Source organism: Quercus suber, unplaced genomic scaffold (genome assembly GCF_002906115.3).
Source record: "Quercus suber isolate HL8 unplaced genomic scaffold, Cork oak 2.0 scaffold_368, whole genome shotgun sequence".
Lineage (NCBI taxonomy): Eukaryota > Viridiplantae > Streptophyta > Magnoliopsida > Fagales > Fagaceae > Quercus > Quercus suber.
The window spans coordinates 540283-555292 of record NW_027069820.1 but is presented as its reverse complement, the minus strand read 5'-3'; the positions used below and the strand labels follow the sequence as shown (position 1 = coordinate 555292).

Below are 15010 nucleotides of genomic sequence, written 5' to 3'. Positions count from 1 at the left end.
AGATAGTGACTTCAATTTCCTCATATCAAATAAGTGTTTGACAAACTTGAACCATCAATGTGTAAAGCTGGTCCTTAATCCTTGAGTCTTCAATAAATTGAGTTCATTTATTTATTTATTTATATTTTTATGATGGGTTCGAACTTAAAAGGAAAAACCGAAACAAATCATTGACCTTGAAGTTCAAAACATAAATTCATGTTAGGTTCATAGGGTAGGCTAGATAACTAATCATTAGTATCTCATGCCACTTTTTTTAACAATAAAGTAATAATAAGATTGCACTATGACAAAAATTTTGTGTAAAGTTCTTTTTTAGAGACTTGAACTTTAACCTTTGCTTTTATCTCACAAGAATTTTGTACTGGTAAAATGACCAATATGCTGAGGGTGTGTGGTGGTGGTGGTAAAGATTGCACCATGACGGTAAGAGAAATTAATGATAATAGTGGTTGATTTTATATTATCTTAAAGGCAAACATTTAAATGAATATGATTATAGTCTCCCACTCATTGCCAATGGGGTCCAAGATCCAAGCCAACAACAGGTTTTATTGAGACATGTTTATATAGTGGTCCACAGTGTTCATCACTTACTTTTTTTTTGATAAACAGTGTTCATTACTCTGTTGCATGGAATCTCACAAAATTGATTAAAAGGAACCCAAAAGGCAAAAAAGAAAAAAAAAAAAGCTTGAGATAAGGTACGGTATAACTTGGAAACTTAGCAAAGAATCCGAGGCGCACAAAATCCATTTCCCCTTTGGAAACGGCGTCGCTTGCCGTGTAGGATTAAAGACCTTAATAAATTGTACTGTAAATACAAAAGTTTGAATGACCCAACTCCAAAAGTCAATAGGAGAGGAAACGGTAAAGAAAGAAACCACGCAGAACCGTCGTTAAAAACTCCAAAAACACAAAAAAAAGAAAAAAGAAAAAAGGTACCAATACTAAATATTATATGATACATATGACGAAATGTTACATATGTATATGTATAGCATTGGAAAAAGTTGTTGAGCTGATTCTTTGGTCACCCAATCATTTCTTGCCCCACACCTATACAATTATTATTTAATTCTTAGTACATTTGCAGTGCCATTTATTTTAGCAAATGTATGTGTTTAAGGTATACGGTGGGTTTATTTAGTATCGTTTTTAGTGTTTAGAGATAGATTAGGGAGGAGAGCAGAGGCAGAGAGAGTGAGATAGAGAGATGGGTCTGCTTAGCAACAGAGTGGAGAGGAGTGAGATCAAGCCAGGAGACCACATCTACACCTACAGAGCTGTCTTCACCTACTCACACCATGGTCTCTTTCTCTCTATCTCTCTTTTTAAGTACTAATGTCAATTGCCAAAATGCTTGCTAAATTTTGAGATGTGGCTTCCTTTTCTAATTCTACATTCTGGGTTTGTTTATTTATTTTTTTTCTGTTTAAATTTCTTTTTGGGTTCTCACTGTTTTTTTTCTCTTAATTTTACTTTCTGGGTTTTCTTTCCTTTTTATTTTTCCTCCCACAATTGTGAAATGTGGGTTCATCGTGCAATTTTGTTTTGTTTTTTCAATTGCCTTTTGCTTGTTTTAACTGTCAAAAAACGTTCTTTAGTTTCAATTTTTTTTTAAACAGTAGTAATTGTTTGTTCAGTGTTGTTCAGGATTATCTTTCGCCGAAATGTATGATGGGTCCCATCAAATTTGGTGATACTCTGTGTGTTAATGTATTTCTGCCGATTATCATGATTTCCAAAACTTTGACCATAGTTTTTGTGTGTTTTTTCAATTTTGGATGTGGATGTGTATTTACTTTGCTTGCAAGTATATGCTTTTGCTTTTCTGGACTGCTTGATTATTGCTTCTATTGACTTTTCAAGGAAGGCCAATAGTTCGTTTAGCATAACAATTTCTCAGATTCTTTTGATGCTGCAACATTACATCGTAGGGTGGAATTCTTCAATTGACTTTTGCATTGACATGTCCTGCCATATTCTGTGTAGGAGTCCCAGGTTAATTCATAGGTACTTTCTCTTCTATGTATTGGTAATGCTCCTTTGTGAAAATGTAGGAAAAGTAAAGAAATTAATATTAAAATTATATAGAAATTTTATGGGACTTGAGGAAACAACTCTGTAATCAACTTAGCCTCATACGGCTAATGAGCTTATTTCAGTTAAGGTATTTTTTTTTGGTGGTGGGTGTTTAAAAAAGGAGTTTAATAAGATTAGATTATCCACTGTGTTCAGATTTCTAGTTATCTAATTTGAATTTATGCAAGATATATTACCAAGATAGCACTACTGTAAGTTCTACTTCTATCAAAACAAGAAGTTGGTCATGCAGGGGATTTAGATTTGTAGGTCCAACAACAGTAGCTTACATCTACCGTGAAGATATTCAGATGGAGGCTTGTAGTGGTTTCAAAGGGATAGAGTGCATTGCAGAGCAATCGCTAGAGTGGATAGGTTTAATAAGGGTGTTTTACAATGCAAAAGCATGCCTTACTGTTTATATTTGTGGATTCCATTTATGTTAGAGTTCTGTTTGTGCTCTCTAAGTAACAGCGCATCATATGTACAGTGGATAGCTAATGAGAAATATTGATATGCCTCTTCTCTCCCCTCCGGTGGGTTGTTGGTCAAGGCATTCTTTATGAAGTTTTCTTGTAAAATGCTGAGACTTATGAACACGTCTAAGGAAACAGAATTTCTAGATGTCAAGGGCTGTGAGACTTATGAACATGTCTAAGGAAATTTGTCATGTGGGAAAGGCAAGATTAGGAAAATTTGTAAAATGATGGGCCAGTGGACCTTAACAGAAATCTCTACCAACCATTCAAATGTTATTTTGAAACTTTAACTGTTATATAATTTCATAGCCACACATGGAGTTTGAAGTATCCCATTTCCTGACATCATGTCTTTGTCAAAATAACTTCATAAAAAGTTTAGTTCAAATTTTATTTTTGTTTTTTTCTTTGATTTTATTTATTTATTTATTTATTTTTTGCTGTTGATAATTCGATAATTACAAGTTTACAACAATGGGTAAGGGGGCATTTGAACTTGATTTGTCCTCATAAAGGTTAGCTTGTAATGCCACTAAGTAACAAAGCTCTTGGCATGTTTTCTCAAAATGCTAAGGAGCTGAAAACAACAGTCTAACTTGGACATTCTGTCCCAAAAATGTAGTCATAGGGTTGTTATGTTTCCCTCTCCTTTAGTTTTTGTCTATAAAATTAACAACTTGATCCTGATGAAATTTGTATGCATTTGGATCAAAAGAGTGGGCTTTCCTGGTAAAGTAGATATCAGAGAATTTAATCTGAACACATGAAGGTGATTTCTGCTACATGCCATTCATTTACAAAAATTGTGCAGAGATATGTCAGAATGATGTAAGATATTTCTGTGAAAGAAACCATGTCATATCATATCCCTTTTAGAATGCTTGGTCTATAGAACTTAAAGAAGTTAATTGGGTGGTTTATCTGGACATTGAGGTAATCATAAATCATCTTTATCTTTATCGTCATTGACTCTTGGATTCTTGGTACTGTTGATGCCTTCTACTTGAATCTTTTAATTCTGTTTGCCTCATAATGCATAATGCATAGTGTATTTCTAGTTTAGATTACCTCCACATAATTAATAGTGAAATGCTAGTTCAGATCAGACAAGCCACCCCTTTATGGTTTGTGCTTCATTATTTGGTAGTCACATTTAAATGCATCTGCCTTTTATGGCTTGTACTGGACCCAATGGTATGCATTTAGAGTTGAACCATTGGGCTATATGTTGGTTGAAATATTGATCAGCTTTGCATGGCTAAAGGCTTTAATATCTTGGTTACCTGTCTACAGCATTCTAGTAGATTTACAAGTGTAAATTGTGTTTGATATATATCATCCTTCAAATTTTCTTTATGTTTGTCTCAATGTATATTTCCCCTAATTTAGCATCAAACCTAACCACAAATGTTCTGTGCTCCTCCTCCATGTCTCATTATTGCATGACAACATTGTAACAGCAATTCTTTAACGTGATCATGTTTTATTCCTTAATGAATACAATTGTACCTCAAGAAGCTTACAAACAGCTGACAAGAATGTCAATGGATTTTCACTTCACTCCTTTTGTGGTAGATCAAGCCTGATCATGTTCTGTATCGCTTCATGCCATGCAGGTATCTTTGTTGGGGGAAGCAAGGTGGTCCACTTTAGACCCGAGAGAAACCTGAATTCAGGCACTGGGACATCTTCTAATTCTGACTTATATGATTCAAGATTCAGTCTCCCATCATCCTGTTCTACCTTTCCTGACTGTGGATTCACACAACCCAATAGTGGTGTAGTTCTCTCTTGCCTGGATTGTTTCCTTGGAAAAGGATCTCTGTACTGTTTTGAATACGGGGTTACCCCATCAGTTTTCCTTTCTAGAGTGCGGGGTGGCACGTGCACCACAGCAACATCTGACCCACCAGAAGTAGTTATCCACCGAGCAATGTATCTTCTTCAAAATGGATTTGGAAATTATGATGTGTTTCGAAACAACTGTGAGGACTTTACATTGTATTGCAAAACTGGTCTTCTGATAGCAGACAAACAGGGGGTTGGAGGAAGTGGTCAAGCTTCATCTGTCATTGGTGCCCCATTAGCTGCTATTCTTTCTTCTCCTCTGAATTTGCTGATGCCAAATCCTGTTGGTGTGGCTACAGTAACAGCTGGGATGTACTGTATGAGCAGGTATGCAACTGATATGGGCGTTCGAACTGACGTGATCAAGGTGGCAGTGGAGGACTTGGCTGTGAACCTGGGTTTGCCAGGCCCTGACAAGGAAGTGGCCGAAAACGAGGCTTCTAACCAACTGATTGCCATATGATGTGCGTGAAGCTGAATTATAAATTATATATAGTTAGTGTTGATAAGCATTTGTTGACATTCATAAGTGAACTTCTGATGTGGGTATTGAATGCTAGCCCCCCTCTGTTCACCCCCTTTCCCTCTAAATTTGTTAGTTATTGAATGCTGTTTGGTCTTGTGCTGTGCATGGAATGATATAAGAACTATACTCTCATTGCGGATTAAATAAAAGTATTGGCGATGGGTGGTCTTCTAAAGGTAGTTACGAACTCTTTTAATTTTAATTTTGCACATGTAATATCTGTCAGGGACATAATTACATAAAGGAACTACTTGATTTCCAAGCATGGAAGGTGTCCAATATCATAGTTCCTTTCTCTTAAAAAGTATGAGGGGCAAACGGGGTAAAATGCTTTCCTATAGAAAATACTCACTCCGGAATCATCAACACCTTATGTATTTGAGCTCCTATGTTATCTATACTATTATTTAAGGAGCTTTCAAACTGTAAGTCGTGGACTTTAAAGTTGGGGTTGATTGTTCACGTGTAATTGCACAAGTACTTTGTATTTCAAAATGCCATTTTCTTCCAAAGCACTTTTTGATTATATTATCAAAGCTCATTTTAAAATTCCAGCTTTAAAAAGTGCGTTTTGGCTCCTTAAAGTGGAACCAAACACACACTAAGTTTGGACTCTAATCCAAGCTGTCTAAATCATGAACTCTAAGTCTTGGTTATCTCAAAATATTCCTAACTTAATCACTTACAACTTTTTAATTAGTGGGATAATTCGTAAAATAAAACCTCACAACTTAAAACCTCCTACTAAACCCACTTTCTCAACAGTTTACAATCTCTTATCTTTTATCCTTACTTTCTTTGTTTTTCTTTACGTTTCTCTCCCTTTTTTTTTTTTTTTTTTTTTTTTTTTTGCGTCTTCAGAAAATTTTCATATTTGTCAGATTGGTTTATATAGTTTTGTGTCCATATTTTCCCTGGTTTTTCTTAGTTTCCCATTTGGTGCAGTTTCATTTGGACAAACCATAGATGTACAAAGAGTAGTCTTTGTTTCGTCGAGCTTGCATTGGGTGTCATGATGCAGGCGGAAATATAATCTAGCCCGTGATAATCATTAATCACTTTACTCATGCAATCCAGATGATTATTATTCTAAATCTGTTACTTCTTTAATCCATTGCTTTTCATATTCCTAGGGAGATACACCTTTTACAAAAGATCTTCAAAGGTAATCTTATCAGAAATCCATTGCATGCCTCATGATATATGCAATTTAAAATGAGCATAAAGACACAAAAAATATGGAAGTATATCAAAGATAAATTAAAAATTTACCCCAAAAAATAAAAGAAGATAAATTAAAATACTACTTTTGGTACGGCTTGCTGAATTTTGGGTCGTTGGTGCCTTGGTGGCACTTGCTGAAATCGGCTTTTTTTTTTTTTTTTTCTTTAAGTGGGTCTTACCAGCCACCATATTTGAGTTTAAGACATGAGATATGCATCAAAGATATAAAAACAAACAAAGATTTTCTGGAGTGAATAAAAAAGTAGAGATCGATATATGAGATATAAGTTATGAGAATTGAGTTTGAGTCATGAGATTTGAGTTATGGGCATGGATTAATGAGTGATGTTGAAACCAAACACCACTACTGGTATAACCCAACATTATCAAGCTGGTCTTAATTCTTACATTGATTTTGAAAAGACTGGTCCATTAATCTAGTAGAATAATTCAACTTGCGAAAGATCATCAATACAACTTACACGGCAGTACAATATCCAATATCAACTATTGGCTGGTGTACATAACCGAATCAGTCATAAAAATTCCCATTCGCTTGCAATCTTATCTGTGCTTGTAGACTTCTTTGACTTTGTTGTTGACAATCCGTACTGAAAATCTAGGTTCACCTGCCAATGTACTTGTGCAACATGTACTGCAACAACAACAAAAAGTGGCAGGGATTTGTAGTATTAATCTATTTAGGGAAATGGGAAATTTGTGGTGGTTACTGTACCTTACACAACAGAAAAAGTTGCATGATGTGGAACGCATAAACGACTGAGTTGGTTCCCAGCATAAAAATGAACGAACTTGGTGCACTCCCTAGTGTAGTGCAATCACCAAAAGCAAGCAATGGACATTATAGCTCCATAAAAAGGCAGCCCACTACTTGAGGAGTATGTCTAATTTTCAAACTTTATGCATGATAGAATGATAAAGGTGTAGAGTTCTGTATAAATAAAGTTCTAGCCTCTAGTGATGTTCCAAGGCCAGACGTATACAATCTTACTTTACACTGCAGAGTCAGATTGTCTGGCTTTTACCCAAAAGAAAAAACAATGATATCTTTTCTTTTTCTTACAATAAGTGGGGGAAAAACAAAGATATCTTTTTCCTTTGCAATGAAAAAAAGAAGGAAGGAAGATTTAACGGGTAATACTACTGAATTACTGGACTCTTAACAGGAAGAAAAAAAAAATTTATATGCTTAGTTATATTTAGTATTACGGTAAAACCCGATGACTCAGACCTTTGGTAGGGTCTTCATGGTTTCATGATCTTGGATATCTGAGGTGGAATTGCTATTGGGTTTCTTTTGTTTGGAATTTTCATCCATTGCAAGCTCGAATTCTGCCAGGCCTGCTAACTGGTCGACTGCATCGGCAATTCCTTCAGTTCTTGCAGCAATCTCGATCAGCAAATATACTAAACTGGCCAGTGGAAAAACCTCCATGAGAGATGGTATGGCAGTTTTTGTTATAGTTTCTTTGTTGGCATCATTGGGAGCTTGTAGTGTTGACACCGCGGGTCCAATGAAAGAATTGGGAAGAGAGTTCAAGGAATCTTGAACTTTTTGTACAGCTAAGTTCATCTCTCCAATTAATAAATCTATCTTGGATGATTTGGTGAGAGTTTTCATTGCAATGACCAATTCTTTCAGGACCTCTGAAGAATTGTTGCTCAATAGCATGCATACATCTCTGAGATGTTTCTTTAGATAGTCTGGTGCCTGTGGCCAAGCAAAAATACTGGAATTAATATTACAAGAAATTTAAGTAAACAAAGTATGATACATAAAACCAAAGTAAAGTGTTTTACCTGAATTTCTGAGTTTATGCAACTGTTGAGAGCCTCAATGCAATAAGCACACTTACGCATTGATGTGCCAATCTTGAGGTATTGTTTCCATGGATGTCGAAAGTTGAATCTGCCATGTGCAGGTTCCCATCTTGCAAGATTGGCCTGTACAATTGAATTAGAAAATTTATCAAACTGAGTACTCAATAGTTATCTTATTGCTAGCAAATTGACCCACTAGGATAGTTAGCAGCCTACCATGACTTCTTCAGTTGCCTTTGAATTAAGCACACATTTGTAGCCTTGCATTCTCTTACTAGGATCTTCCTCATTGCCAAGCTTAGTTTTATCATCTTTGAAGTATTCACCGACACATCCTGAATTTCAAGTTGACAGAGTGTTTAATGTATAATTTGGTTATGCTTGAATAAGGATAATTAATTATATATTGAGCGTTCAATCAATGATCTTTGGTCATGCATACCGTCCAGGGAGTCAGCAAGTTTTTCCAGGTTACAAACAATCATATCGTGAAGCCCACTACCAGCCCAAATGGGACAGAAGACCATGGTTATAACAATGCATAAAGAGGTCCCAATGGCAATTGTTGACAATCTTTGGTGCGCCATCTCAAACAATCTCTCCACTCGGTAGCCGGAAACTGCAACTAAGCTGAAGGTGAGGATGAAGATCATGGCACCATAGTCGAATCGGGTTTTCACAGATGGAATAAATCGAGAGAAAGTTGCTGCTGAAGCTGAAAATAAGACAAGTGATATATGTGTTAGTATTTTGGTCAGTAGCGAGTAAAGAACTTATCAAATAAGACAAGTAGTGATATGTTAGTATTTTGGGAAGTAGTATATAATAACTAATAAGTAGAGAAATTTTCAAAGAAAACACGCACCTAGAAGGAAAACTGAAATTCCAATAATTATGGGCTGAAAAGTTTCTCCTGACTTGTCTGCAATCCACTGAACTCCTAAAGCAAGAGATCCAGCAAGAAAAGTCCCTATTGTTCTATTAAAGCATTTACAGAGTGTAGCACCTGCGCCATAATGTTGTTTATGTAAAGGGCTTAGACTTTGCGATTATAGAAGACAACTAAGAAAATCATAGACATTGAAAGTACTTTGATTACTAGACCATATTTATATATATAAAAAATACTAACCTACTGTCGATTCAAAAACAACGACAACAGTCATAACTGCCCACATAGCATTCCCTCCAACACCATCATACAAAGGCCTCATATAGTAAAAAAATGATACAATCAAAAGGGACAACCCTACTTTGACACCATGGATGGCCTTTTTAGGTTCAGCAACTCCTAAATTCCAAGCCTTGTATAAGAACCTCCAAATTATCAAAATTGGTCCACAAAGCAGACCTTTTAACCACAACCATGCTTTGTTCACTAGCTGATCAGATTCTGGGACTAACACGTTCGATGTCCCATCAGGTACATTGATCCTCCATTCCAGTTTCCCTGACACTTGCTTTGCATTTGCCATTTTGGAGGAGACTTGGAAAAAGAGAATGATGGAAACTAGGAGGTTGGGAAAAAAATTTATGGTTCTAAACCCTGTGATGTTTTGCTAGAGTACTAGGGGGACTTCAATGTCATTCAATGGAAGAGCTAAGCTTTCTTGGCCTGTGTCTTTTTTTTTTTTTTTTGGCTATCTAGGCTGTTGTGGTCTACGTACTCAGCAGTCAAGCATATATATACCGTAGTCTGTGATTAGGTAAATTGTTTAAAATAAATGTCCCTATATATTTATATTCCTCGTACAAATGTAGAGTAACTTATAAAATGTTTTGAGTTGGCAAGGGGGTTTAATACGTTAGTGACTGTATAATCTGATCTGCTATTACTGCAGCACCAATGGCTTTAGAGGAGAATAGAAGATAGAGCACTGACTAAAAAAAATTAGATGATTTTCCCCATGTCCCATTGTGGTTTTTGATAATGAATTCAAAAATCAAACTTATGTTGGTGTGTTAATTTTTGTCCTTTTAGACAAGTGGATCATTTGTTTTACATAGATACCCTCTTATTTAATGTCTATTGCAGTGTCCATGGGTTGGAGCAAATTGTAGAATAGAGGGGGAAAAAAGCATAATTTTATTTATTTTATTTTATTTTATTTTATTTTGTGTGTGTGTGTGTGGGGATAAAAAAGCATAAACTTGGTACAGTTATAGATACCACAATACTTGCATTATATATGTGTGTGTGTAAAGTAAATTTGCTTATTACTAAGATTGCTAATTATAGGGAAAGCTAGCTAGAATTCTCTTGCGAGAGTTGAGTGTGAGAAATATAAAACAGCGGAAGAAATTGACATAACTCATGCCATTTTTGTTCAAGTAATTTGTTGAGAAAACTTACTAAAAAATGAAAAATTATAGAGAAGAAGTTATTACAAATGAGGAATTATGAAGGAATTCTTCTAGTCTATCGCCGAGAACACTAGTTTATTTTTATTTTTTTTTATTTTTTATTTTTATTTATTCTGGACTAGGGACCACTTCATTGAGTATGTTTGTTCACCAAAAGACATATTTAGTTTTACCAAACAAAATTTTTGTTCACGAAAAGACTCCTAATAAGACGAGTCTTTATCTATCACTCTTATTATCAAATAAATAAAATAAGTCTAAATTTATAACAATTAAATAATTTGGATAAACTCTATGTAAGCTGCATTAACTCTCCTAATGGAGAAAATACATAGGAGCCTGTCCAAAATCAGTGCCAACACCATAGATTCTTAGCATGTGATTGGCTTGTTTTGCTTTGTGTAATCAGCATATTCCCATGCATTTTTCTTTTTCTTTTTTGGAAAAGTATTGTTTTTACGCACTTTGATATTTGACGTGAAATGTTTTACACAATATCCAAATGATAGAGAAACTTATAAATTGTTTTTGAGTTGGCAATGGGGGTTTGATACATTAGTGATTGTATAATCTGCTATATTACTGCAGCACCAATGGCTTCAAAGGAGAATAGAAGAGAGAACCGTTGGGGTTTATGTCCTAAAATCTAATTTATTGGCATATCATAAATAATTAGATTATTTAATTATATAAGATTATTTATAAATGAATAATGGAACTTTATCATAGTCCCTGAGACACATTGTATGTGATTTAGTCACAGAAGATATAAATCATAAGTTTCTTGTAAACTTAAAACGTAGTTCGTAGTTGGTGATGAAATTGGATGTTTTATCTGCGAAAATTATAATATATCAACTAAGATTGTTTGTCTTGATCATGGAAGTGGAGACTTCTAGTTAATGTGTTGATGTGAGATTAATTATTCAATCAACTGTCACCTGAATAATTAATCTCACGACTTCTAATTTCATAGACTCTTAATCCTGAGAAGATAGTGAATTCGATCATGAAATGTATGTTACTTTGATATATCAGAAGTGAGATCTAATATTCAAGGTTAAAACCTCAGTATATTGGTAACCACACGTAGTGTTGAGGGAATACATATTCTTAAGATGAAATCCATAATCTCTTTTTATAGAGACATGACATATCCCCTTGAGATAAGTTTAATGAGAATTGGTTATTCAGGGCGTCTACTTTAGTAAGGAGTAACTAAAGTTTATATTTATTGAAATTGGGTTTCAATAAATATGAATAACTAAAAGATTAAACTGGGTACTTAAGGATAAAATAATTATTTACAAAGTGACAGTTCATTATGACTTTGTTTACTATAGATATTTCATGGAGGGGTCAAATGATATAATTGGAGTCTTGGGATATAATTTATTAATAAGGCATATAGTGTAATTATATTTATATAGTGGTATTAAATATAATTAATAGTAACTTTGGACTTGTTAAGAGTTGACAGATAAGCCCAAGGACCATTGGAGCTAAAGTCTTATTTGTTCCCTTTAGTCCTATCTCAAGTCATAAACTAAAGCCCAATTGGGTAGACCTAAAAGGCTAACCCAATTAGATAATCAGTTTTTATTTAATAAGAGTTATTAAATAAAGTAACTACCAAGCTAGTTAGTAATGTACATACGATGAAAAGAAAAGAAAACAGTTTTTCTCTACAATGAGAAGAAGAAGAAGAACTTTCTTTGAGAATCAATGTACATAAAGACTGATTGAGAGACCACTCATTTTGGGCACCATGTGAAATAGGGATGTTGATTAGAAGTATTCTCAAGTCTTGGTTTTGAATTTCACGGCATCAAGGTACGTTTTCTATTCTTTGTTCTAGAATTCAAGGTTACATGTTATCTCTCATGAATGAAATAAATTCATGTTTGTTACTTCCGTTGTGTGTTTTGTATGAGATGCAAAACCAGTTTTTCCGACAATTGGTATCAGAGCGGTCTACAATATCATGCTTATAGAACATGTGATTGAGTTTTAGAATTAAAGAAAACCCGTTTTCTTGGTGTTTTTATTTTCTGCAATAAAGTTTTTGCATAATTGTGTCTTTGAATCCATATGCTATATTTTGTATATGAGATACATATGTTGGATTCAGTTTTTCAAAGTGGACCATGGTATATCTTTTAGTTACGGTGCCGACTTTGCTAGTTTTTGTATTAGTGAGGTATACCGTCAATGTTCATAAAGGATTGATGGTCTGACTTCATTAGGATGAGATTGTATCCTTGATATGATAGTATATATTAATATATGCATGGTGTGACTTTGAGAAGGTTAACTATGTATACATTCAAGGATTCTTTTTTCGGTAATGATACAGATTATTAATATTGATCAAACAGTATGTTAATACTAGAATTAAAGTTTTTTGGTTACTGGTTAAAATTTTTTAATGAAATTTATTCCTAATGAGATTAGGATTATGTTTTCAAGGTTTCTAGCATTATTAGGGTTCTTGATAATGATCTTGAAAACCTTAATGTTTGATCTAGGAATCTTCATTCATAAAATCAAAATGTATTTTTGATGGAAAATATAAAAAACTGTCAAAAACAATTGCTAGAAAATTCTGAGAAAAATTCAGTTTTGCAAGTTTCGATTGATCGAGAATTTCTTTTGATCGATTGAATGTTCTTTTTGATTGATCGAAGAGGAATCGAGAATTGATTGATTCAGGCAAAAACTCTATGATAAAATTCTTCATTGTCTCAATCAATCGAGAATTCCTTTCGATCGATTGAATGTTATTTTCAATCAATCAAACAAGAATTGAGAATCTATTGAATGAGGCATTGGCTTTGTGATGAATTTCTTCATTTTTTGATGGATCGAGAAAAGGTTCGACCAATCGAAGACCCTGAATTTTGAATTTTCACTTGCTTTTTGATTAAGTGTTAAAGCTTTGATAAAAGGCAAGGTTGTGTGTGATGAGATTACACATGATTCTATATAAAGTGATTAATTTTTATAGTCCTTAAAAGTTAAAGAACATTTATTAATCATTATCTAACTAAAATACCTAATGAGATCAAAGATATTAGTTAAATAGAACTCTTAGTCCTAAATAGTTTAGGACTTGTCTTTTAAGAAACATTCTAATGAGATTAGAATTTTTGTATAATTGAAAGTCCTTAATTTATTTTAATTAGAGTATTTTAATGAGATTAAAATTCTAATTAAAGTTATATAGTTTCTAATGAGATTAGTATACTTTATCTAGTAAATTAAGTATAGAGTTCTTTATAATTAATCTTTGATCCATTAGAGTTTAAGGAATCCTAAATAGTTTAGGACTTCCATTTTAGTTGGTGATTCTAATGAGATTAGAGTCTTCAACAAGTGTAAGGTTATTAGTTGTGATGAGATCACAATTATTTAAAGAAAAACCCAAATAACGAGTGGGAGTGCTGAAATAACCCTTTTATTAAGTTTATTGTAATGTGAGTAGATACCTTGTCTTGGCGTTGAGCCTTGCATTCCATGCAGAGAGTATTTACTTCACGGATTACATTATTAAACTTCTTTGTGATTATGTGAATGTTCGTTATGCTACTGTGATGTGACTTAGTTAGATCACATCAAATTTAAACAATTAAACACATTTGATGTGTAGGGTTAAAATTGTGATAATATCACAATGATTTCAAGACAATCCACTTGTTTTAAAATTTTTAGTATGAGAGAAATACAAGGGTTGGATCTCATAGCCTCCATTATCAGTTCATAGTAGTGTGGGTAAGCACCTCGTCTTTTCATATATGCCTTGCGATCCCCAAGAGGGGTGTTTCGTTTCATAGTACTACAAATTTTAAACACTATAAGGGAGATGAAATGTGACTTCACATGATTCTAAATAACGGTGTACACTAGACTAAATGTAATGTTAACCTCTTAAAGGAGCTATGTCATTATTACTCAGAGGCTAAAGGAAAGAAGCAAAGTATTTTTGTTTGGTAAGAGTTACCATAATAGCATTAATAATGAGAATAGTTCTCGCCTGATTATAGTGGTTGGTATTCACTCTATACTGAGGAATATTAATTGCGGGATTAGGTTGTCATTGCACCTAGTATAGTATGGTTTTCGGGTTCTATACTATATGGTTATGGATGCAAAATTATAATGTCCTTATATTTATGTTCATAGTCTCAAAATAAAGTTGTCATAAATTTTTGTTCTCTAACTACTATTTTAATTGAATCACATTAACTTAGAAATAATTTTGGACATGGTACTTAAAGGAGCTGAAGTACATAAATATGTTTCGATTCAGCATTGTCATAATTTTCTATACATGGTGCATTTATGGAAGATAACTTATGATGTGATCATAGTCTCCATTGAAATGCTAAAATGTTACATTAGCTTCTATCTCAATTGTGCTACAGCATGAGATGCAAGAGTTAGTACTAGGCTTAGACTTTATATTAAGTCTAAATGAGATGTTTGGTATGAATCATATTGAGTGCTAAGAAAGGCTTAAGGAGTTCCAATTCTATATCATTTTATGAAAATGTTTTATTTTTAAATGAATTAGAATTCTTGGATGTAGAGTTTAAATTTTAATCTCATAAGAATATGATCCACAAGTCTTGTTAGAATCATT

The 15010-nt window shown here is 33.7% G+C and overlaps 2 protein-coding genes across 2 annotated transcripts; one reads left to right on the top strand and one right to left on the bottom strand.

Moving 5' to 3' along the window:
- Positions 1-979: 979 nt before the first annotated feature.
- On the top strand, positions 980-5117 carry LOC111983250 (protein LEAD-SENSITIVE 1). Its single transcript, XM_024014919.2, has 2 exons — positions 980-1310; positions 4181-5117. Exons 1-2 carry the CDS (start codon positions 1217-1219, stop codon positions 4873-4875), a joined length of 789 nt encoding a protein of 262 aa, XP_023870687.1. The 5' UTR covers positions 980-1216; the 3' UTR covers positions 4876-5117.
- Positions 5118-6597: 1480 nt separating this feature from the next.
- Positions 6598-9543, bottom strand: LOC111983240 (aluminum-activated malate transporter 10). The gene is made up of 6 exons (XM_065760456.1): positions 9137-9543; positions 8870-9010; positions 8447-8719; positions 8221-8339; positions 7984-8127; positions 6598-7894 (listed from the first exon to the last, which is right to left on the bottom strand). Exons 1-6 carry the CDS (start codon positions 9477-9479, stop codon positions 7409-7411), a joined length of 1506 nt encoding a protein of 501 aa, XP_065616528.1. The 5' UTR covers positions 9480-9543; the 3' UTR covers positions 6598-7408.
- Positions 9544-15010: the final 5467 nt, after the last annotated feature.

Coding starts and splice junctions, on each gene's coding strand:
- LOC111983250 (XM_024014919.2), top strand. CDS start 1,217: ATGGGTCTGCTTAGCAACAGAGTGGAGAGGAGTGAGATCAAGCCAGGA. Junction 1,311..4,180: donor CTTCACCTACTCACACCATG/GTCTCTTTCTCT, acceptor CATGCCATGCAG/GTATCTTTGTTGGGGGAAGC.
- LOC111983240 (XM_065760456.1), bottom strand. CDS start 9,479: ATGGCAAATGCAAAGCAAGTGTCAGGGAAACTGGAATGGAGGATCAAT. Junction 8,340..8,446: donor ACTTGCTGACTCCCTGGACG/GTATGCATGACC, acceptor CTTGAAATTCAG/GATGTGTCGGTGAATACTTC. Junction 7,895..7,983: donor GCATAAACTCAGAAATTCAG/GTAAAACACTTT, acceptor GCTTGGCCACAG/GCACCAGACTATCTAAAGAA.